Genomic DNA, 22,775 nt, shown 5'->3' with positions numbered 1-22,775 from the left:
TACCCCTTCTCCGCTATGGACGCTGTGTGCCCTTCCGTCCTCCCGCCCACTAGGGGCGCTGTGCGTTCCCCCTCCTCTCTATGATCACTGTGTCCCTCCGGCCTCTCCGTCACTTCCGGCGGCGCCGCGGCCTCCCCGGGCCTCCCCGCCCCTGCCGCCTGCTCCGGCCGCGGTTGGTGGCCCGGGCTCCGCCTTCAGGCTCCCCCTTCAGGTTCCCCCTTCAGGCTCCGCCTTCAGGCTCCCGTGTTCCCGCCCAGGCTGCCCTGACAGCCGCGGTGGCAGCGCTGGGGGAGGCAGCATGGGGAAAAGCTGCAAGGTGGTTGTGTGCGGCCAGGCCTCCGTGGGGAAAACGTCCATCCTGGAGCAGCTGCTGTACGGGAACCATGTGGTCGGTGAGTGGGAGGGGAGGGGGCCTGGCAAGGGAAAGGGGCGGCTCTGCACGGGACAGGGGTTGGAACGGGTCCGGGGGAGGGCTGCAAGGGTGACCCGAGGGCTGGAGCACCTCCCATGAGGACAGGCTGAGAGAGCTGGGGTTGTTCAGCCTGGAGAAGAGAAGGCTCCGAGGAGATCTTCTAGCGACCTTCCAGTACCTGAAGGGGCTACAAGAAAGCTGGGGAGGGGCTGTTCACAAAGACTCGGAGTGATAGGACTGGGGGCAATGGGGATAAACTGGAGAGGGGCAGATCTAGACTGGACATAAGGAGGAATTTCGTCACTATGAGAGTGGTGAGGGACTGGCCCAGGTTGCCCAGAGCCGGGGTGGCTGCCCCATCCCTGGAGGGGTTCAAGGCCAGGTTGGATGGGCCTTGGGTGACCTTATCCAGTGGGAGGTGTCCCTGCCCATGGCAGAGGGGTTGGAACCGGGTGGTCTTTAAGGTCCCTTCCAACCCAAACTGTTCTATGACAACCAGGAATATGGGAAACCAGCAGTCCCCACCGCCACGAAGAGTTGTCTCCACAAAGAGCTGCCTGTGTAGAGTTGTCCTAGAGTCCTGTTAGGGGCCATCCTGCCCAGCCACCCCGCTAGGTGCCAGTCAGCCCCGTGCTATGGGTGGGCAGAGCCTGGTCCCCTTGGGCAAGGCTGTACCCGAAGATCCCTTGAACACCCTGATGGTGGGAAAAAATTTCACTGTCGTGCCCCAGGCCACCTGAAAGGACAGTTTGGGTTGTGCCAGGGCCAGCTCCTTGGCGGAGTCCCCATCCCTGCTCTGCCCACCTCTCTGGCAGGCTCGGAGATGATCGAGACGCAGGAGGACATTTACGTGGGCTCCATTGAGACAGATCGGGGCGTGCGCGAGCAAGTGCGCTTCTACGACACGCGAGGCCTACGGGATGGCCTGGAGCTTCCCAAGCACTGCTTCTCCTGCACGGATGGCTATGTGCTGGTCTATAGCACTGACAGCAAGGAGTCCTTCAAGCGGGTGGAGCTCCTCAAGAAGGAGATCGACAAGTCCAAAGACAAGAAAGAGGTGAGTTCTCCGTAGGAAAGAAGCTGTAGTGTGGGATCTGCTCACCTTGTTCACGTTCTCACCCAGAGATTCTTCTTCTCTCAAGCTTGTCACGAGATGGTGACAGGAATCCCTGTTCCCCAAGACTCTCAGTTGTAACTGGCTACTGTCCTGGGATGTTTTCTGAGGGTACGAGTGCTTTGCAGGCCCTTTCCCTTTGGGGCTGGTTTGAGATACACAGACCCAAACAGGAGGAGAAGCTGCTAGAAGGGAGCACTGGGAACATGGTGGGTTTTTAAAGGTTTTTTAGCCTTAGCACAGAGCAGGAATTAGCGGAGGCCTGGGCCTGGCACCCAGGGCCTTCAAGGCAGAGCCAGGCAGCACCATTTGGCTCTGAGTTTGGTGCCTTCAGGGACTCTTCTCACCCGTTTTTTGAACAGGTCACCATCGTGGTTTTGGGCAACAAGTGTGACCTGCAGGAGCAGCGCCGGGTGGACCACGACGCAGCCCAGCACTGGGCCAAGGGCGAGAAGGTGAAGCTGTGGGAGGTGTCCGTGGCTGACCGGCGGACGCTCATCGAGCCCTTCATCTACCTGGCCAGTAAGATGACGCAGCCACAGAGCAAGTCTGCTTTTCCCCTGAGTCGCAAGAACAAGGGCAGTGGATCCATGGATGGATGAAGGGCATTCCCTTCCTGTCCACTGCCACCTCCTCTCCCTCACCTCCCTGCTTCCCTTGCACGTACCTCCTGCCGAGCCTGCTTGGTGTCGCGGGGCCTGCGGGAAGCACGGTGGCACGAGGAATGGGCATCCCAGGGCTGGGGATGGTCTCCGAGGACGAGAGGTGAGCCTTGCGCTGGGGCAGGGCCCGCTCTTCTCGCTCTCCAGCCCCTCTGGATGCTGGAGGTGCTACAGGAAAGCCGGGATTCTCCCAGTGGTGCCCCCGTACTCCTGGAGCGCAGGCTGGCAGGCCCGAGGGGCTGCAGAGGAGGAGGCACAGCGCAGGGCTGGCCAGCAGATGGAGATCAGCTGCACGGCTGGGCACGGAGCAACAATTCCCTTCCAGCTCTGGTTTGTATTTACTGGTACCACGTGCAAAGAGCCCGTTTGGCGGCCTCGTCTCCAGCCCAGCCGCTCTCAGAGCAGCTCCCTTGTCCCACACCCCAACCGGAGATGCAGTGTCCTTACCTGGCAGTGCCCGTGGCTCCTTCACGTGCAGAAATATCCTGCCTCAGGACACGGGTAGTGCAGAGCAGGGCAGGATGCTGCTATTGGGTGCATGGTGTCTGCATCCACCACGCTGCAGCTCGCCCTTCTCCGGAGAGCAGACTCCGTCGTCACCTTGGAGGAGCTGGGACTGCGCTCGGGGCTGTGGCAGCGAGGTGGGATTTCCTCAGCACACATCCAGCAGAGACAGGGATGCTGCCGGGGATCCTTCCAACCCAGCACTTAGCTTTTTAATTTAAACTAAAACACAACAAGCATCCCACACTCTCGCTGCCCATCTGGGTGCTCGCTCTACTCTCAGAACCACCGCGAGACAGGGCGAAGGGTGTCCCAGTCCTGCCCAGCAACACGTGTTCCCTTCAGCTAGTCTGGATCTAGGGAAAAAAATGAATGATAAAGAAGCCCTGGCTTGTTTGTACTTGTTCCTTTTATTTACTGAGTAACACAATAAAGCGATGAGATTCGATTATCAAAATATTTTCCTTTTTTTTCCCCAACAGTTATAGTACATCAAAAAAATATACAATGAACATTACAGGAGGGGTACTGGCCAAGTCCCTAGAGTCTGTTTATTCCATTTTTGGGGGAAAGGGGGATGTTTTTTGAATCAAACTGTTCACATCACTCCAAGGTTATGTACAGAGGGGCACACGTTATCGAGCGCTATGGACTATGCCCTACTACCTACTACAGTGTATGCTAAGTCAAAGGCAGTAAATGCTTTGGATAGCACAGGAGCAGGGAGGGATTCCAGAGGCAGGGATGCGATAGAGGGGGAGGGTGTTCTTACGCAGCTTGCTGCAGTATTATTGTTATTAGAAGGAATGGCTTTCACAGGGTTAAAGTGCCAAGTGTAGGAGTGTTCAGGACCCCCTGGAGCAGACGCTGCTGGCTCCAGCACAGGTTTCTCAGAACAAAATGCAAGAGGAGGCCGCACCAGTGCCAGCAGCTCCTGCAGACTGAGCACAGTCGCAGCCCGGCTCTCCTGCAGCTGGTGGACACGCTGCCGGAGGGGACACGCTGCCGGAGGGGACACGCTGCCCTTCCCTGCTGCGGCAGGGCCGGAGTGGCCAGCGAGGTGGCCTGGGGGTGACCACAGTGAGATGAGAGGGGCTGGAGCCAGGCTGAACCCCAGCTGCCGGGCACCGCGGCGCTGTCAGAGCTGTATCCCTTCTGTCACCCGCCAGTCCCAGCCAGCGCAGGGCTTGGACGCAGGGTCTGGGCTGCGCGTGTCGCTGGGCAGTGGGGCCATCTCCATTCTCCCTGTCCTGTTAAAGCCACTGCTGCTGGGAGCCTTCCCTCCCACAGCTGCTCTCCAAACCACCTCTCCCACCACTGTAAGACTTCAGTTGTCTCTACCCCAAGCCTCCGCTTCCACAGCTTGACCTCCTGGTGCCCTCTCTCCACTCCCCTCCTCTGCTGGGGTGGAGAGGAGATGCCCTGAGCAGATGAATCCGTACCCAGGGGCTCCCTCGCGCTCCTGTCCTCTGCGGCCGGAGCACCGCAGCGGCACTGGGGGCCAGTGCTGCCCACGGAGCGAGAAACAGGCCCTCCAGACGCAGGCACAGGGCTCTCTGCTGCCTCATTTCCTCTGGGCAGGTGTCCTGTCCTCGTCTGAGGCTTCACCTCTGGAAAGCAGAAGCGTTTCAGCTGCCTGAGTTTTACCTGTTGGCTGCTTCTTATTCGCCTCCCCTTGCCAGGACCCCGTCCTGAGCGTCGGTGGAGTGTGCCGGGGAAAACCCTCCTGAAATCCAGGTGCTGCTCATTCCCAAGACATCGGGTACGTGTGCTTGTGCGTGTGGATTCCCAGGTGCACAAACCGACCTGCCTCTTCCCAAGGGCTGGGAGGGACCGTGGGTCACAGCTGACGCTTCTGAGCCAGGGGACGGGGAGGGAAGCGTCTGCACAGAGCTTTGCCTTGGTTTTTCCTGCTCTGCCCCCTGCTCCTGGCTGTGCACAGCGTGAGCACCAAAGTAAAACGCGGACAGCAAAGGTGGCGGGCGAGCTGCTCCCCTTAGATTGCATAGATCGGGGTGGGTGTCACTCCAGCGTAAGGTCCATTTGGGTTGCAACTTGCCTGCATATTTCTATTTACAGCAGCGCGCTGGGAACCCGGAGCGCCGTGGTTAGTTTTCAGACCATGTCATCGCTGGGATTTCCGAGCACAGTGAAAAGCAGAGCTACGGCTTCGGGGAGCCCTCCGGACCCTGGCTCTCCGAGGGCTGCAAGGGGAGCATCACAGGGAGAGTGCCGGGCGTAGGCTGTGGGTGCTGCCTGCTCCTCCATAGCTGATTGTCCAGGCTGCTGGGGGACACGGTTGGGTTTGGAAGTCATCGGTAACTCCCTGGAAGCTCCTGATGGGGATGGGGTTGGACGGCCGGGCACGGTGGCTGCCGGTGCATAAGCTGCAGCGTCGCCTTTCACTGGAGAACCAAAAGTGCTTTAGGGACATTCACTCAGCCTCACAGCATCTCCCGGGAGGTAGGGGCAGGGCTGTCCCCTGCGGGTGGGACAGAGGCAAACAGCTGGTGCTGAGCATGGGGTCACCTCCTTGGGGAGCCTCTCCCACCCCGGCTGGGCTGGAGCGGAGCCCTTCTCTGGCCACGCAGCCAAGTTGTGTGCTTCTCGGGGCCAGGGCAGGGGCCAGTGTGCTTCTGGAAGGAGGAGGCACCGGCCCTGGCCTTCAGCTATTGCTCTCGGAGTGAAGATACGGTCGGGGTGGCCGGTGCCCGCTGCGGTGGGGGCTCTTTGGCTGGTGGGATGTAAAGGGTTGTGGGGCGCAGGGGGCTGGTGGACAGCACAGAGACCCCTGGTCAGCACGGGCCGGGCTGGTAAGGGCACGCGTGGGCCAGCGCGGTCCGAGAGGGGAGCTGCCAACTTTCTGCTTGCGCTGGGGTTGTTTCTCCAGTAAAAGCCAGGCCGAGATTCCTCTTGCAGTTCCCTTCCCACCGCGCTGGCAGAGGGATGCTCCTTCCCCCAGGGAACAGCTGGCTCCTCTTCTTCCAGTCTGGTAACTGGGAGGGTGATGAACGAACCCAGCGGCCCAGGGACAGGCAGCCGCTGGCCGTGAGACACAAGAGGGTCTTGGTGACTTAGGCACCGTCCGCATCCACGCAGCGATGGGCTCCTCTGCTGAGCGCGGGGCTGGCGTTGGCTGGAGGACACGCGGTGGGGCTGGCCGGGCTCGGCCGGGGCGTCTCGCTCCAGCAGGACCCCGCTCGAAGCAAAGGAGAAGCCGAGGTTGATGACTATGATGACTACGGTTTCCCACCAGCCAGAAGAGCAGCCCCAGGGCACAGCCCGATCCCCGGAGGACGGACCCTCGGCAGGCGAGCGGCTCTAGTAGGGCGCGAAGACGATGGGGCCCGGCGTGGTGCGAACGTGGGCTGGCGGCGTCCGGAAAAGAGCTGGTCCGAGGATCGGGGCTTGGAAGAGGGTGGTGGCAGCAGCTGGTCGGAGGGCGAGGGGGCCGGGCATGGCGCAGACGGCGGCCGCGGTGAGCGGGCTCGGCAGGAACCGAGTCGCCAGGGTTTTGGTGAGATGCTTCTGCAAAGCCAGCTTGGACTGCGGGAAGAGAGGAGACGCCGTCAGGCATTTGGCTGCCGGAGAGCCCCCAGCCCAGCTCCCCGCGCCAGACAGGGAACCCCGCATCAGCCCCTGCCCGCCTGCTCCTTCATCCCAGCTCTCTGCATGTCCAGAGTAAACTCAGCCTTGATCCAACACCATCCACAGGCCCCCCTGGCTCAGAGCAGGCAGGGATCACAGACTCATGGAATGGTTTGGATTGGAAGGGACCTCAAAGCCCATCCAATTCCAACCCCCTGCCATGGGCAGGGACACCTCCCTCAGGATCCAGTTGCTCCAAGCCCCATCCAACCTGGCCTTGAACCCCTCCAGGGATGGAGCAGCCACCACTGCTCTGGGCAACATGTTCCAGGTCCTCCCTACTCTCATCACGAAGACTTTCTTCTTAATGTCTAATCTAAATCTTCCCCTGCACTCCCTGATCAAGAGCCCTTCCCCAGCTTTCCTGGAGCCCCTTTCCATACTGGGAGCTGCTCTAAGGTCTCTTTGGAGCCTTCTCTTCTCCAGGTTGAACAACCCCAACTCTTTCAGCCTGTCCTCATAGGAGAGGTGCTCCTGCCCTCAGATCATCTCTGTGGCCTCCTCTGGACCCATTCTAACAGTTCCATCTCCTTCTTAGGTTTGGGATTCCAGAACTGGACAGAATACTCGAGGTGGGGTCTCACGAGAGTGGAGTAGAGGGGGCCCCAGTCATGGTGACGTCTTTGGGGAGGTTCTCAGCCCTGTGATACCAGCTTCAACTTGGTTTCCTTGGGCTGTGCCAGCCCCCAGCACCCAACCATCACAGCTCTCCCATTCAGAAATCACAAAACAAGAGGAAGAATCACAAGTCCTGCAGTCATGAACGCTGCTGCCAGAGGACTCAGAAGTCGTTCCCATGCCTTCCTTCCCACTAACAAAGACTCAAAACTCCTCTGCAGCCCACCCTCCCCAAGGTCAGCAGGCTAGATGTGACCATGGGAAGTAAGGCTTGAAGGAAAGCAGCCCTTATCTCAGTGCAGGAGGTGGTTAACATGGCAAATGATGTTTCAGAGAGCAAACCTGGGGGGGAGTTTGCAGGGAGACAGATACCTTGAGAATACTCACTGCGAGGGCAGCGTTCTTCTGCAGCTTGTTATAGGGGCTGTACTTGGGCTTGGGCGGCTTCCCTGCCAGCCGGTCTTTGTGCCGCCGGCTGCTCATGTGCTGTGAGAGGATCATAGAATCATTGAGGTTGAAAAAGACCAGCCCAACCATCAGCCCAACCCCACCATGCCTACTAAACCAGGTCCTGGTCTCCATCTCCAGGGATGGAGACTCCCCCACTGCCCTGAGCAGACTCTGCCAGGGCTTCACCACTCTTTTAGTGAAGGTATTTTTCCCAATATCCAATCTAAACCTCTCCAAGTGCAACTTGAGGCCATTTCCTTTCACCCTACCACTTTATCACCTGGGAGAAGAGAACAACACCCCCTCCACACAACCTCCTTTCCAGGAGCTGCAGAGACTGATGAGCTCTCCCCTCAGCCTCCTCTTCTCCAGGCTAAGCAGCCCCAGGTCCCTCTGCTGCTCCCACAACCCCTGGGCTCCAGCCCCTTCCCCAGCTCCGTTCCCTTCTCCGGACGCGCTCCAGCCCCTCAATGTCCTTCTTGGAGTGAGGGGCCCAAAACTGAACCCAGGAAGCCCCCGGTACCTGCGCAGAGGGCTCTGCCCACCCCTGCATCCCCAGGCATCATCACCTGTTTGAGCTGGGTCTCCGAGTTCACGTAGATCTCGCACACTTGGCAGTGAAACGCCTTGTTCTGGATGTTGATGCTGCCCTTGTTGCCGATCCGCTTGGTCTTGTGCCCTGCCCGGGAGAGCAGCTTGCCCCGGCCTCGCCGCAGCTGGCTGCTGTGCCCCTCCAGCATCAGCTTGTGCTTAGCGCCTGGGGGGCAGAGGGGACAACTCAGCAAATACCCACCTTGTCAACAAACCCAGGGCTGTGCCGAGCGCTGCGGCAGCAGGAGAGACACCCTTGGAGCAACCCATGCGACAGCGCCCTGTCCTCCATCCCACGGAACCCCAGAACCACCACCTCCCTGTGCCCGGGAGCACTCGCAGGCAGAGGGGACAAGGAGACGCCTGGGAATCCAAACTATTGCTAGGGATGTCACAGCCCATTCCCAGCACAAGGAGATGTCTGGGAATCCAGACTCTTGTTGGGGATGTGGCAGCCCATTCCTGGGATAAGGAGATGGCCGGGAATCCAGACTTTCTAGGGATGTGGCAGCCCATTCCAAGCACAAGGAGATGCCAGGGAATGCAGACTCTTGTTGGGGACACGGCAGCCCGTTCCCAAACCCTGCCAAGCTCTCGTGGCCAGCTGCGCTTCGTAGGCAGACCAGAAACGCTCGGCTTCCCGGAGACCCCCCTTTCCCTGTGCCAGACCTTCGGAGAAACTGCTATTTTAAGCATCTGCTGGAGCCTGTCGCCTGTCCCCGGGCGGTAGCACAGTCTGCAGAGCCGGGCACGCGTCTCTCGCTGTGCTGCAGCATCTCAGCTGTGCCCAAGGTCAGAGAGGATCCGGCCGCAGCGCCAGGAATAGCTCGGCAGGGTTACAGGAGGAACCCAAAATCCCCACACACCTGGGGACAGGGCGCTCTGTCCCGTCCCTGCCAGCACAGGGACAGCGGGGTGGGTGACTAATTTAAGCCACCGCTAATTTATTCTATTTTTTAAGGCGCTAAGCAAGGAGCCCGTGTCCGTGTGACAGCCCCGGAGGAGCGTGAGCACACAAATATTTGGTTGGTTTGTTTGTTTGTTGGGTTGTTTGTTTTTTTCTCAAATCAGCTCTTAAATTTGTAACCGGAGCTGACAAAAGCAAAAGGGCACGTTTGCAGCTAAGCTGCCGTGGTGTTTGGAGCCAAACCCTTCTCCCCAGTGCCCAGCAGGGGTGTGGGGCTGGGGGAACTGGTTCCCAGCTTTTGCTGGATTAGAGGAGAGGAGACGCTTCCCTGTAAAAGCGGGGTCCCTGTCCTTGTTTAGCGAAGGGAGGAGCTGGCGCTGTAGGGCACACGGACCCCATTGGGGCCCCCCACACAGCCCCGAGGGGGTCTGGCTGCCCGTGGGGGACCCTCCCCATCCCCAGATGCCTGCCGTGCGCATCCCATGCATGGTTGCTTGCTGCTGGGCTCCAGCAGATGAAGCTCGTTCAGCTCCCAAGGGGGCTTCTCAAAGCAACCATGAGCCCAAACCACCGAGCTGCTTTTGGAAGGATTATCCTGGGTCTGAAAGAGGCACTGGCACTCGGGGTGCTATCAGCTTAAAGCCAAACCGCAATGGAATATCAAGTAGTCTCCAATCACTTGATTAAACGTATCTGAAAACGTCTTTAATTAAGAGAGACGAACAATAAAAGAGCATCTGACCTTGCTAAAATTCACTCTCCAAGCCACGGCACAGGTAAAACCACCACTTATCTTTGCAAGCCACCTTCATTAACCCATTCTCATTAAAGCAACGTTCCTTAACGCTTGCTGCAAGGCGGTTTGGGGATGGTGCACGGCGAGGCTTTGCACGGAGCCCACGAGGGAGCTGTGAGAGGCTCATCCCTTCATCCCTCTGTCCCCCTATCCCAAGGGGCTCGTCCCCCTATCCCGAGGGGCTCGTCCCCCCATCCCTCCGTCCCCCCATCCCTCCATCCCCCATCCCTCGCCCAGGCGATGTCCTCACCAGTGTTGTGAGCCTCCAGCTGGGACAAGGAGTTGACGGTCACTTTGCAGGTGGGACAGTACAGGTGTGGTTTGCTCTTCTTCCCCTCCTTCTCGCTCTCGGGGGCCGAGCTGACGCTGCTGCCCGACTCGGCCGCCTGCGCCTCGGCTGCCTGGGTGGCTGAGGAGGCCACGCTGGTGGCATCTGAGGTGCCTTCCGACAGCTCCGAGGCCGGTGGGGAGCCCAGCGCGGCGACGCTGCCCGGCAGCTCCGCAGGGGACTCCTCGGCCCCCAGGCTGCTGCACTCGCCCTCCGGCTCCTGCACGCCGTTGGCTTGAGCTGGCAGGAGGGAAAGGGGGAAAAAAGAAAGAAATGGGCAGAAAGGGAAAGTTCTCTGGGCTTGAATGGGTTTTCTGGATTTCAGAAACCACCTCGAGCGCTGTCAGCTCGTGTCCATCCCTGCTGAGGGCGGCTCTATCCCAGGTCTCTCCTGTTACTGTTCTATCTGTATCTGAGTGAGCTCCAGCGCTGCCTCAGCTTAGGGGCATCTGGTTCCTACCAGCTCCAACCCTGCGCAAGGCAGAGCCCTGGGGATGCAGGAGCCCTCGCTGGGGCACGGGCAGGGGATGCTTCCTCTCCTGCAGTGGCATCTCCCAGACACCACATCACGGGGGGAACACGCAGCCGCTGGGGAGCACAGAGGCCAGGTTCCCCCAGGAACACGAGCTGCCCAGGCCCCTGGGCTGGATTCCCACCCGTTCCCTGTGATGCTGTCGCCAGCTCGGCACGCCGAGGATGCCAGAGCAGCACAAAAGCTCCGTTATTAACACTCGTGGTGGCGTTTATGCTGCATGAATCCCAGCCCTCCCCAGCCCCACTGGCAGCTGAGTGCGGCAGGACGCTCTGGCACGAGGGTGCTCGGGGTCAGGATTTAATCAGGCTGCTCAGGATGAATCATGGAATGGGTTGGGTTGGAAGGGACCTCAAAGCCCATCCAGTCCCACCCCTGCCATGGGCAGGGACACCTCCCACTGGATCCAGTTGCTCCAAGCCCTATCCAACCTGGCCTTGAACCCCTCCAGGGATGGGGCAACCTGGGCCAGGGCCTCCCCACCCTCACCAGGAAGAATTTCTTCTTAATGTCTAATCTAAATCTCCAGTTTATAGCCATTTTCCCTTACCCTGTCCCTGCCCTCCCTGATCCAGAGCCCCTCCCCAGCTTTCCTAGAGCCCCTTTCAGCACTGGAAGCTGCTCTAAGGTCTCCTTGGAGCCTTCCCCAGGCTGATCAACCCCAATTCTCCAGCCTGTCCTCAGCAGAACCACTCCAGCCAACCCTGCTGCACCCTGGGAACCAGCCAGCGTGCTCACCCCGGTGTCAGCGGCTGACAGCTCGGGACCCCCCTGCCCCGTACCTGTGCTGCCGGGCTCCCCGCTGCCCTCGGGGCTGGGGACAAAGTCGGCTGTGCCGTCCTGGCCGGCGGGCACCGCTGCCACCCCCGCCGCCTTCTGCTTGTTCTTCATGGCCTCGATGGCTTTCAGCCTCCGCGCGTGCTTGTGGCCCTTGTAGTGAGCTTCTGCCTGGTTCTGGGGAGGGACAGACAGACAGAACCATGTCGGTGCTGCAGCCGGATGGACGGACGGACACGAAGAAGATGCTGAAGGGGTCAGTCCCGGGCCACAGCCGGTCAGACGCGTGCAGCCACCCCCTCTGGTGACATTCATCCCCAGGGCCAAGCAGAGGTGGTATTTTTGGCTGGGCGCAGCGCAAAGCCGCTTCCCTCTTCCTGCCAGCTCGCTCTGCACACAAATGGATTCGGGCTGAGGTATCGCTTTGCTGAGACATCCCCGCATTGCACGGCCGAGATAAGGACCCTGCTCTGATTAAATGCATCGAGTCACTTTTAAAGGCAGCTTTCGGGCAAAATTGATGACTTCAGAAACATACAATGAATCGCTAGCTGTAAAAATAAAATAAGAAGGGCTGGTGGTGGGGGGACGCGTCTCCCATTGTAACCTAACGGGTGTCTAACACGCAATTTACATTCACAGGCTCCTTTCTCCCCACGAACGCTGGATAACGAAGAGCACGATGATGGGTTTGTGCCTGCACCGAACTGATAAAAACATACACAAAGGCAAATCACCCGAACATTTGTGTCCTTCCCAGTCGGGGACAATGCCACATTGTCCCCCAAAACAACTAGAGTTTAGCAATTTGATTCTACGATTCTATGAATTTAGGGAGCTAAATCCAACAGGAATTAAGATGCTGTTACCACTGAGCAGCACAGATTAATTTGCACGGTGGTTTTAGAGGCGTCCTGCACTCAGTATAGGAAGAGGCATCCTTTCTCTCCCCCGCTGTGGCTGGGAACGGTGTCCAGGGTTGTGCAGCGATGCCGAGGACGGGGCCTCATTAGCAAACACAATAAACTTCCCCCAGATAACGGGGCTGGGATGGGACTGGGCTGCAGCCTAAGTAGGTCACCCGGCACCGCTGCTGCTCGGCACGGAAGGACGAGTGGTGTGAGGGTCTGGGACAGCCGGGCAGCGATGGCCAGAGCGGCACAGAGCACCCCGAGGGCAGCAGGAGCGCGTGGGGCGACCGGCTCTCCCTGCCCCACGGTTCCAGCTGAGATGCAGCTTGGAACGCGAAAGCGATGCTTTCCCCCAAGCTGCTTTGTTGCAGAGCAGAATAATTAAGCCCAGAAACGCTGATTTTTGTTGGCAGAGCAGCACCCAGCCCCAGGCTCTGCTTTTGCAGCTTGGCCAGTCCAGGATGGCACCTCCACTGCGTCAGCCTGGCTGGGGTGCAGCGTCTGGGGGGGCAGAGCTGCCCCGGGGAGGCGAGAGCAGCTCCCGGCAGCACACGCGCTGCAGACACCGAGCGCACAGGCAGCTCGGGTAGATGAGACTGCGCTTGGGGCTCTCCCGTGGGGACCCCACGCTGCCTCACTCCCCCAGGAAGGAACGGCCGGGGCCAAAGGATGCTCCAAGGCCCCAGGATGCTCCCAGGCTGGCAGCAGAAAGCTGCCTGGCAGAGAAAGACCTGGAGGTGCTGGTTGGCAGTGGCTGAATGTGAACCAGCAGTGGCCCAGGTGGCCAAGAAGGCCAACAGCATCCTGGCTTGGATCAGCCCTGGGGTGGCCAGCAGGAGCAGAGAAGGGATTAAACCTGTGCTCAACCAGTGAGAATTTCCTTTCAAACCTTTCCATCAGTTTTCCCTACTGAAAACGTGCAGTTCGTTACTGCAGGGATCAGTTCCTTTCCTCCCTTCTATAAGGTGGTCGATAAAAGGCTGGGAAAAATCCCTCACCCGCCACACCAGAGCTCGGGGGACCCAACGCAGGGAAGATTATATTCAGCTCCCAAGGACCAGATACGAATTGCACGGGCTGATAAAGCAGCTTAGGCCAAACACCGAGACAAAAGCAGCAGGGAAATGGTGAGGAGCAGAAAGAGCCAGCGTGGCCAAAAGAGGACACGGCATCTCTGGGAGCACCAGGGCCCACGGGCAAGGAGATGTTGGTGGAAACATCGGTTAGGGCAGCCGCAAAGTGAAGGAGGGCAGAGCTCGGAGGAGCTGTCGCCTGCGTGGTGGGTGTCAGCGTGGTGCCCCCAGCACGGGACGCTCCTGCTCAGCCACTGGTCCCGCTCACCCGCCCAGCCCCATCCTGCCTTACCGCAGAGTTGAAGCGCAGGTGGCAGATGTTGCAGGAGATGAACTGCTTCTTCTTGAGTGGGGTGGGCACGCCGAAGGTGTGGCTGATCACCGCCTTCTGCACCGGGTCCATCTGCAAAGGGAGGGGAGGCAGAGGGCGGCTGGGTGCCACGCAGCGACGGCGGCTCCGGCACGGCACCAAAGCCCTTCCCGGAGCCACGGTGCTCGCCCAGGAGCTGCTGCAAACGCCTGCAGTGGGGCTGCACTGGCCACAAAGGCTCTCCTGGCATGGGGTAATGTGCCAGCCCCTGCCCTTGCCCATTCTAAACCATCCCTGAGGAAACCCAGCGCCTGCCGACGTCTGGCAGAGCTGAGGATGCTGCGTTGGTGCAGCCCGCAGACCCCAGCCTCACCACGCTGCTCTGCGACCTCCTCATCCTCTCTCCCCCATCGCAGACACCAACATCACGGGTGGCAAATCATCACTTTCTGCTTGAGCCGCTGCCTCCCAGTGCCGGGGCAGCTTTCTGAGAGCCTTCCCAGGAGCAGAAACCACCAAAACAAGGGGCAGAAGCGATCAAAATGAGCGAATGGCCACTAATCCTCCACGTGCTCTTCACCAGGGAGCTGAAATGTCTGCGTGCAAAGCCGAAGGCACAAGCAGAGCCACGTGTCCCTGCTGCTTGCTCATGGGATGCTGCAGAGCCCAGACGAGGGCTGGGGCAGGAGGGGAGCGGTGCCGGCAGCCACGGGCACAGGTGCCCTGCGCAAAGCCACCCGGGGCTGTCCCACCGCCGCTCGGGATTGCACTCTGCTTGCTCCCATCCAGCTACAAGGCTGACAACCTGCACAGCCCCTGGAATCTCCCTGCATGTGCACGGAGTCAGAGGAGCTCTGGTTGCCCGCCACGAGCCGTGTCTTTCCTCAGAGCCCATCCAGGGCGAGGGCTGCGGCCGGGCAGATGCGTGCAGGCTGATGACAGCCCCTGGCGCTTCTGTCTCTCCCCAGGGCTCGGCGTCATTCCTCAAGCCAGGCAGCAAACTTGTTCGAAAAGCCATAATTGTTTCAAACAAAATGCATTTATTAAGGGGGGGGCGGAATAAGAATAACCTCTTTGTTTGAGCGTGGCTATAATCTATAATGCAAGTATTGTTCCCCTACCCTGTGGCATAGGAAGATTATCTTATCTGAGTCCTCCTGTCAGTAGAGCCTTGGGTTTTCAGGCGATCATATTTCTCTGCAAAGCTATTTCGTTGCCGAGACAGGTGCATCAGTCTTCGAGGCACATGCCTGGACAACAGAGCCATTATCAAGACCCCAAATTCCTCTCCAGGAGTGAGCAGAATGGTAAGAGCAGGTGATTAATGAAGTGCCTGTTTGCTACGAAATTTTACTCACTTATCTGGCATACAAATGAAGAGGCATTTGGGGTCCGGCGGAGACCTGGAGGAAGCTACAGATGGTAAAGATGCTGCTCCACTCCTGACAACAAACACTGCAACGTGCTACAGGCACCATCCTGCACTGCCAGGCCGCGGGCTGAAGCAGGGCTGGCTCTCGTTTTCAAGCCAGACATGCAGCATTTCCATGCAAAGGAAAGAAAAATAGATCCAACCTTGGCAGCAGCAGCAGCTGCCAAAGCCTGGCTGGCAGCTCTCACCAAGCCGTGCCGGCTTCAACAGGCTCACCCGCCCTTCAAGCACCACGGCAGGAGCAGGGAGGTGGGCAGAGGAGGATGCCAAGGAAAGGGAAACACCAGCGTGAGGATGCAAAGCTGGCCAGGGACCATCCTGACGTGAACCTGAAGCGGCCAGTGGAGCCGGCAGTGCCAGGGCTGTGGTTAGGATTGGACTCCAGGGCAGCGGCACCGAGCAGCCCCAGCAGAGGGTCCCCTCATCTTCCCAGGGCAGAAGGTGACAGCACTGACCTGAGCCTTAACACCCCCACGCTTTCACCGAGCCCCTGTTCCTCAGCCTGGTGGCTCGGCAAGGAGCTGTGTCCCTCAGAGCATCCCTGGGCAGGCAGAGGAACTGCCAGCTCCCTGGGGCCAGCGCCCCCCAGACTGGCTCCTCACCTCATCCCCTGCATCCCGGCCAACACTGGCGCAGCTGGGACCCATCTTCCATGCTGCTGTCCCAGAGAAACACAAGTCCTGCATCCTGAAAAGGCTTCGGGCACCCAGCGCCGGGGAAGCCTGCGGATGGAGCACTGGCCACGGCTCCATCAAGCACTGAGCGCACCGAAGCTCAGATGCCACCTGAGAGCCCTTGTGCACCTCTCCGAATGCAAACACAACCACACCAGCAACTTCTCCCCTAACCTAGGCACTCGCTGCTATCACAGATATGAAAAATCCCTCCCAGCTCTCCCCGGGGCCCGAGAGGGGCTGTGCTGCCATGGTACCTACCGGCACCCGCACGCACCGGCACCGCAGCCGGCTGGGCTGGGGTTCTCCCTGGCAGCTTCCAGCAGAACTGACCCGACAGCAGAGGAAGGCTCTGGGCAATGCACACTTGGAGAATAAAGATCTCAGCTTTATCGTCAATTCTTCTTGACTCACATTACTTTATTTATCCCTGGATGTTCCTGCTGATATAAATAGAGCTCCCTGCGCTGAGCTCCCGAGGTCAGAAACGGGAATTCACAGGGACGCAGCATCAGTTCGGATCGCATCTCCTGCCGTGGATTTGCAAGGCGCTGGCTGGGTCCTGGGGATTTGCAACATCCCAAGAGCTGGAAAGGGCCTGTCGAGCATGAAATGCACCTTCTGTGTTGCATTAAGATTTATTTTCCCTGTTGTGGTTGCTTTAAGTGGCAGGAGAGCTCAGCTTGGAAAGGTTTCCCTGGCTCCAGAGTAAAACATCTGCTGGGTTCATGAGAGCCTTGTGACCTGCCCAAAGTGCAAAGTGTTCTGCTAAGCAGTTGCAAACAGCTCCTGCTCTGCAGGGCAACACAGGATCCTGCACAGCATCACCAGAAACGCTGGGTAAGCAAAGGCAACCCCTCCGTTTTCTTTTTAGAGCAACTCAGACAGAGCAGCTCTCTCGAGAAGTAAAATACCCTGTACTGACTCCCTTCCATCAATCTCAAATTAACCCTGAGGCTCAGCTGCCAGGTGGAGTCTCTGATCCAACCTCACTGTTACTACAGCAGAGAAACGAGGACCTACAGGTGGATTCTCTGATCCAGCCTCACTATTACGTGGGCAGAGAAACAAGGAGCTGCCCACCCAGCTCTGGGGTGCAGTGATGCTCGAGCCCTGCATCCCGTGAGGATGGGGACTCAGTTCTGGCTCCCTGCAAAGCCTTCACATCCCCAGCCTCAGCTGCCTCTGCAGCACAAATGCATCCCAAAAGGGCAGCTCTGGATGATCAGATTGGGCTTTGCTCAAGCTAACATCACACATCAGACAGGTCTGAGCTCAGAGCAATTAATTCAAGGTGCTCTTGCAGCCGGGACAACCTCCCCCAGCATCTCTGTGTCCGTGCCCATGGAAGTAGGGTTGGAACTGGATGATCTTTAAGTTTCTTTCCAACCCAAACCATTCCACGATCTCCACTCTCACACCCAACATCCTCCAGGGCAGAGATGCCACTGACCTCAGCAGCGACACGATGGGGCTGTGTGGCTCCAGCAAGTGCAAGATATTCATATTCCGAATTGCTATTTAGTTTTTAAAGCCATAAAACTCAGGAGAGCACGTGCCGAGGCAGAGGCAGGCGGGAGCCAAGCAGAACAAATACCAGGGTCTGGTTCAACTTAGCTATTGACACCAGCGACTGAAAAAAGGAGCGCAGACAAAGAGCAGCAACATTAATGATATCAAAATATCCTCCTCTCCTGTGTTTCTGCTTGTTAGCACAAGGGAGAGACAGGCTAGAGCTGGGATTTCAAAAGAGCTTAAAGGAGTTAAAGCTGAATCCCATTCACCAGCAACAGGAATCCCGTACTTAATGTCTACAGCCCTCTTTGAAGATCTCGGTGATAATTTGCACCTTCTGAGCATGTTTAATCTCAAAACCACTTACAAAAGGCCAGCAAATGAGTGGGGAGGATGCTCAGGAAAGTCCAGGCTCATTAAGGTATAAAAATGGGCTTCTACTATACCCAGAAACACCCGCCCTGCATCTGCGAGGGGAGCAGCGCGGGTCCCGCTCCCCAGCGATGCCACAAGCCGGGTCCCAGGGCGATCCCGGAGAGCTGAAACACCAGAGCAGGGACACAAAGCAAGGCAAGCGAGAGGCTCCTGCAGCAGCTCCATCCCTCCCAGCAGCAGGAGGAACAGGGAGGTGCCTGGGGGGAAGGAGAACCCAGCGTGGAGGCAGCAAACCAACCACCCGAGACTCTGCAGGGATGTCTTTAGCTGCATCCACGCCAATTTAGATATTTAACATCTTTAGAGAGACACGTTATTTGTATAACCCAAGGTCCTTGGGCCCAACCAGGTGGTGGAAGTCCCACAGCGGCCAGGTCCACATGACACCTACATGAGACCACGCAGCACCAGCCACACTCCTTCTCTCTTTACATAACTTCTCCCTCCTTCTTTCCTTTCCTTCATTTGCTTTTCAACTAATGAACCCCTCGCCAGAGCTACTTTATTACTATTGATTCCAACAGCAAAATCCAATTGATCTGGATTAAAATGAACCACCTTTTTAATTCTGGTTTATGAGGGTGAGGACTGGGAACCGCTCCGAGCTAAAGGAAGGGCATCCAGCAGCTAAAGACCTTGGTAATTAAGCCAGAAATGATCTGATGGCGATCGAGGAGTGGTGCTGTGTAGAAAAGGAGCTTTTAGGGGACAGGATGGCTGAGGAGGATGAGGGGTCTGGCAGCCAACGGCCACCCCCTGCCGGGGACTCACCGTGTTGAAGTTGGGGAAGAGGTTGAGTGGTGACGTCCCGTTGAGCCTGAAGGTCAGAAAGTGCTTGATGTCCAAGGGGGGATGAAGGGGACGGCCAGGGATAGGCAACGACGCTAAGAGGGGGCTGCTGTGTCCAGAGGGACCTGGAAAGGCAGAGGGGAAAGAGCAGCGTTAGCGTCGGTGGCCCTTGCTCACAGCGTGGGGACACGGACATGGGAACATGGCATGGAGGGACATGGACACGGCACACAGACATGGGAAGACAGCACATGGGGCCATCTGCCGTGGGCTCTTTGGGAAGAGGTCCCAGCTCAGGGTGACCCCACGCACCCCTCTGCCTTTCGGGCTCAAAATGAGCATCCCGGTTCATGCCAAACGCAGCCGTTATCATGTCAGAGCTCCCAAGAGTTTCGTTTGAACCATCTGAAAGGTGTCAAAACCTCTCCTGGGGAAACAGCCCCTTCCCTGGGCTCTCCCATGCTGGAACCACCAGGGCTTGTCCTTACTGGGGCTGTTTAGGCTGCCAGCAGGAGCTCCCCAGCCTTCCCGTGGGGTTGGGGGGCAGAAGGCTGAGCAGCCCCCATCATGGCTTTGCAAAGGTGTTGAGTTTTAGGTGCCCCCAGGACCATCCAAACCAGCTGGGCAGCCGCCAGCTCAGCCCCTCCATGGTATTTTGGGTGGGAAACCTTAGGGATGGGTTCTCCCGATCCCATCCCACCCGCTCCCTGGCCAGGAGCCGCTGAATCATCTCCTGCAAACCAACCGCGAGCTCCGGTGCGCGACTTAAAAATAGCCTGGTGTTATTAATAATTTTCTGTTTAAAAAGAAAACACCCCTGAAAAGGAGAAAGGCCAGACAGACAGGGGCTGTCCCCAGCCTGCTCCTCAACCCAGTCCTTTGCCCAGCACAGCAGCCGTTTTCCACTTGGGCTGATCCATCTCTGCACTGGGAAAGCATCCTCTGACCTGTGGAGGGCTCGGGCAGGGCTCCTGCACCCACACGCAGCTCTGAGAGCAAATAAACAACTGAATGAATACAACACAATCAATAAGAAAAGGTTCCAAAATGCTGTGAGCCAGAGAAGCCTGTTCACGTCTCGCATGGCTTCACACCTTCTCCCTCCTCCTCCAGGTCACTCGGCAGCCCTGTCATAGAGTCATGGAACGGGTTGGGTTGGAAGGGACCTCAAAGCCCATCCAATTCCACCCCCTGCCCTGGGCAGGGACACCTCCCACTGGATCAGGGGCTCCAAGCCCCATCCAACCTGGCCTTGAACCCCTCCAGGGATGGGGCAGCCACCCCTGCTCTGGGCAACCTGGGCCAGGAGCTCCTCATCCTCACAGGAAAACATTTCTCCCTAAGATCTCATCTCAATCTCCTCTCTTGCAGCTGAAAACTGTTCCCCTCGTCCTACCCCTGCCCTCTCTGATCAAGATCCCCTTCTCTCCACCCGGAACAAGGATAAGGCCAATATTCCCCTTGTTTTTTATTTTGATTTCTGGGTTGTTTTTCACCTCTAAGTTGGTCCAGCATCACCCCAGCCCAGCACACACCCCAGTGCCGAGGGCAGCGGGTCCTTCACGTGAGGATAGAGTCGGGCAGGGGTTGGATGCTCCAAGGGTTGGATGCTCCCTGACCCGGAGCCGTAACCACCCCAGGTCCCATCCCCTCTCCGGCCGTGCAGGATGAGAACCTCGCTCGGGCAGCGCTGCTGTCCCGCGGTGCTTTGCTTTTCTTTGCTTTTACACCCAAACCTCCGCTGTCGGCAGCCAGGCTGGCGCGGGAGCCGAGGTACCAATCTGAAATTCTAAGTTTGAAAGATTTGCTGAATTCGAGCAGCGAGCGCTGGCTGCGCCAGCCCTGCGGGCGACAACGACCTCTTTCTGGGAGAGCGCACACGGGCGGCTCTTCAGCGGCACCGGAGCCATCCCTGAGTCAGGCCTGACTCCGGGGAGAAATTACAGTTTGCTTCATCAGGCGTGCATTGATTGAGTTAATTCCAGAGTCGCCCAGAAGGGAAATCTGTGAAACCGCTTAAAAATAAATAAATAACATGCTAGCAACAGCGACCAGAGAGGGAGCAAAAGCAAGCAGAAATGGGTGAACGACGCATAATTAATCTTCTGAGGCGTGAAAGAGTATTTCTGCATCAAATCATCAGAGACGGCAGGGCAAGCGCCTGGGGAGCCGGCCCCCGGGGACGATCCAGCCCCCACACGCAGAGCCACGACCCTGACGAGAGCAGCAGCCGCAACAGAGGCATTTGGGGCTGGATTGCAAGGGTCACCACTGCCTTAGTCAGTAGGGGTTGTGCCAACCGCACTGGCCTTAAATATATACACATAAAGAATCATGGAAGGGTTTGAGTTGGAAGGGACCTCATAGTTCATCGAATTCCATCCCCTGCCATGGGCAGGGACACCTCCCACTGGATCAGGAGCTTCAAGCCCCATCCAACCTGGCCTTGAACCCCTCCAGGGATGGGGCAGCCACCCCTGGGCCAGGGCCTCCTCATCCTCACAACAAAACGTTTCTTCCCAAGATCTCCTCTCAATCTCCCCTCTTGCAGCTGAAAACCATTCCCCTCATCCTATCCCTGCCCTCCGTGATCCAGAGCCCCTCCCCAGCTTTCCTGGAGCCCCTTTCAGCACTGGAAGCTGCTCTAAGGTCTCCTTGGAGCCTTCTCTTCACTAGGTTGAACAACCCCAACTCTCTCAGCCTGTCCTCGTACGGGAGGTGCTCCAGCCCTTGGATCATCTTTGTGGCCTCCCCTGGATTCACTCCAACAGATTCACATCCTTCCTGTGCTGAAATATATATATCTCACCTACCACTGGGTAATAAGGTAAGGACAAGATACACCGAGCCACTTTGGCACATCCTTGAGCCCAAATTTATGGATTAAACCCACTGGGTCTGCAGTAAAACAGACTGAGACAGGAGAGAGCCCAGAAACCCAAGTGAGATGGGACCCTGTGGAGGGGGCAGGACCGTTCCCTCACAGATTTGCCACTGAAGAAAACAGGAGGAGGAAAAGAGCTGAAAGCCTCCAACAGCATCATCGTCATCATCCAGGCATCCTGTGAGGAGCAGCTACGTGCCTGTAGCTGGCAAAGGGAGGAAACCCAGTGCTCGCTGCAGAAGGGACAAGCGTGGGGACAAAGGCACCGTCAGCTTGCCTGAACCTCAGATGATCACAAAAGCAGAAGCACCACATGCAAGGAGAGATGAGACAAAGCAGCAGAGCCACAGCCCCGGCACCAGCAGAGCTCCCCGGCGAGGAGCTTGCTGCCCCAGCACCCTCCCAGGGCACCGAGCACCCCCAGGATGCTCTTGGAGCACCTTCCCAAGGTTATGGGGCCGCGCCACCATGGCTCCTGCCTTACCTTTGCTGCAGGGCAGATTCCAGCAGCAGCTGCGGGCTGTATTTTTAGGTATTAATTAGACACTCAGTTAAGGGGATTTGCTGTAGGGAGAGTGGCAGGCCCCCAGGTCTGTATAGAATGACATGACCTTACCCGAGGGGATGGGCACGGCCACCGGCAGGGTGGGCTTTGCTGACAAACGGCACCTCCGGATGCTCGGTCTACAGCTCCAGAGCGGGGTCATCCTCCTCCACAGAGCTGCCTTTGTCTCTCCCCCGACCCTGGCAGAGGAGCCCTCACTTTCTGCAGCAAACACTGCTCTGGCCCCTGCGCCTTCCACCAGCACGGGACACGCCTGGGGCTCCGGGAAGCACTGGGAAGGGTCAGTGCAAGGAGGGCAGCGCAGGAACCCTGTGCTCCCAGCACCACGGGCACTGCAGGCTTCCTCCCTGCCACTGAATTAATCCCGGAGCAATCATAGAATAGTTTGGGTTGGAAGAGATCTTAAAAGATCATCTTGTTCCAACCCTCCGCCATGGGCAGGGACACCTCCCACGGGATCAGGCTGCCCAAGGCTCATCCAACCTGGTCTTGAACCCCTCCAGGGATGGGGCAGCCTGTTCCAGGGCCTCCCCACCCTCATTGTGAAGAAATTCCTCCTTCTGTCTAGTCTAAATGTGTCCCTCTCCAGTTTATCCCCATTGCCCCTCGTCCTATCTGGGTGCTCCAGCCTTCCAAAGCTCAGCCCAACTCCACAAGCACGCGACCGAGGGCTCCCTTAGCATATAAAGACGTGTTTCAGTCCTTCCTTTCACCAAGGCCACCAGAACCGTGCCTGGCCACTGTCCCCAGGCTGTGCCCCCCACCTTTTCACTCCACACAGCGACCACAGGCACGTCCGCAGCGGGTTTTCTCCCTGGCGGGGCAGCTCACAGCAACTGTTGTGCTCA

The 22,775-nt window shown here is 58.2% G+C and overlaps 2 protein-coding genes across 9 annotated transcripts in view; one reads left to right on the top strand and one right to left on the bottom strand.

Annotated features, from left to right (window-relative positions):
• Positions 1–134: 134 nt before the first annotated feature.
• Positions 135–3,149, top strand: NKIRAS2 (NFKB inhibitor interacting Ras like 2). The gene is made up of 3 exons (XM_069877036.1): positions 135–392; positions 1,228–1,469; positions 1,889–3,149. The coding sequence occupies exons 1-3, from the start codon at positions 299–301 to the stop codon at positions 2,126–2,128; spliced, it is 576 nt and encodes a 191-aa protein (XP_069733137.1). The 5' UTR covers positions 135–298; the 3' UTR covers positions 2,129–3,149.
• Positions 3,084–22,775, bottom strand: part of ZNF385C (zinc finger protein 385C) — an 80,016-nt gene continuing 60,324 nt past the window's right edge. For 7 of the 8 annotated variants that reach the window (XM_069877000.1, XM_069877004.1, XM_069877002.1 and 4 more), the window contains 7 exons: positions 18,461–18,603; positions 13,616–13,726; positions 11,345–11,516; positions 9,953–10,270; positions 7,978–8,165; positions 7,331–7,444; positions 3,084–6,238 (listed from right to left, as the gene is read on the bottom strand). In XM_069877000.1, the coding sequence (XP_069733101.1) occupies positions 6,014–6,238; positions 7,331–7,444; positions 7,978–8,165; positions 9,953–10,270; positions 11,345–11,516; positions 13,616–13,726; positions 18,461–18,603 (1,271 nt within the window). In that variant the 3' untranslated portion in view covers positions 3,084–6,013. The remainder of the gene's footprint in view (positions 6,239–7,330; positions 7,445–7,977; positions 8,166–9,952; positions 10,271–11,344; positions 11,517–13,615; positions 13,727–18,460; positions 18,604–22,775) is intronic. The other variant, XM_069877001.1, reaches the window with a different exon arrangement.

Source organism: Phaenicophaeus curvirostris, chromosome 26 (genome assembly GCF_032191515.1).
Source record: "Phaenicophaeus curvirostris isolate KB17595 chromosome 26, BPBGC_Pcur_1.0, whole genome shotgun sequence".
Taxonomy (NCBI): Eukaryota; Metazoa; Chordata; class Aves; order Cuculiformes; family Cuculidae; genus Phaenicophaeus; species Phaenicophaeus curvirostris.
This window is presented reverse-complemented; position numbering and strand designations above follow the sequence as displayed.

What these genes read in the sequence shown, in the direction of transcription:
- NKIRAS2 (XM_069877036.1), top strand. Translation starts at nt 299, where the DNA reads ATGGGGAAAAGCTGCAAGGTGGTTGTGTGCGGCCAGGCCTCCGTGGGG. An exon ending in GTACGGGAACCATGTGGTCG is followed by an intron (nt 393 to 1,227) that starts GTGAGTGGGAGG and finishes CCTCTCTGGCAG; the next exon opens with GCTCGGAGATGATCGAGACG. An exon ending in AGTCCAAAGACAAGAAAGAG is followed by an intron (nt 1,470 to 1,888) that starts GTGAGTTCTCCG and finishes TTTTTTGAACAG; the next exon opens with GTCACCATCGTGGTTTTGGG.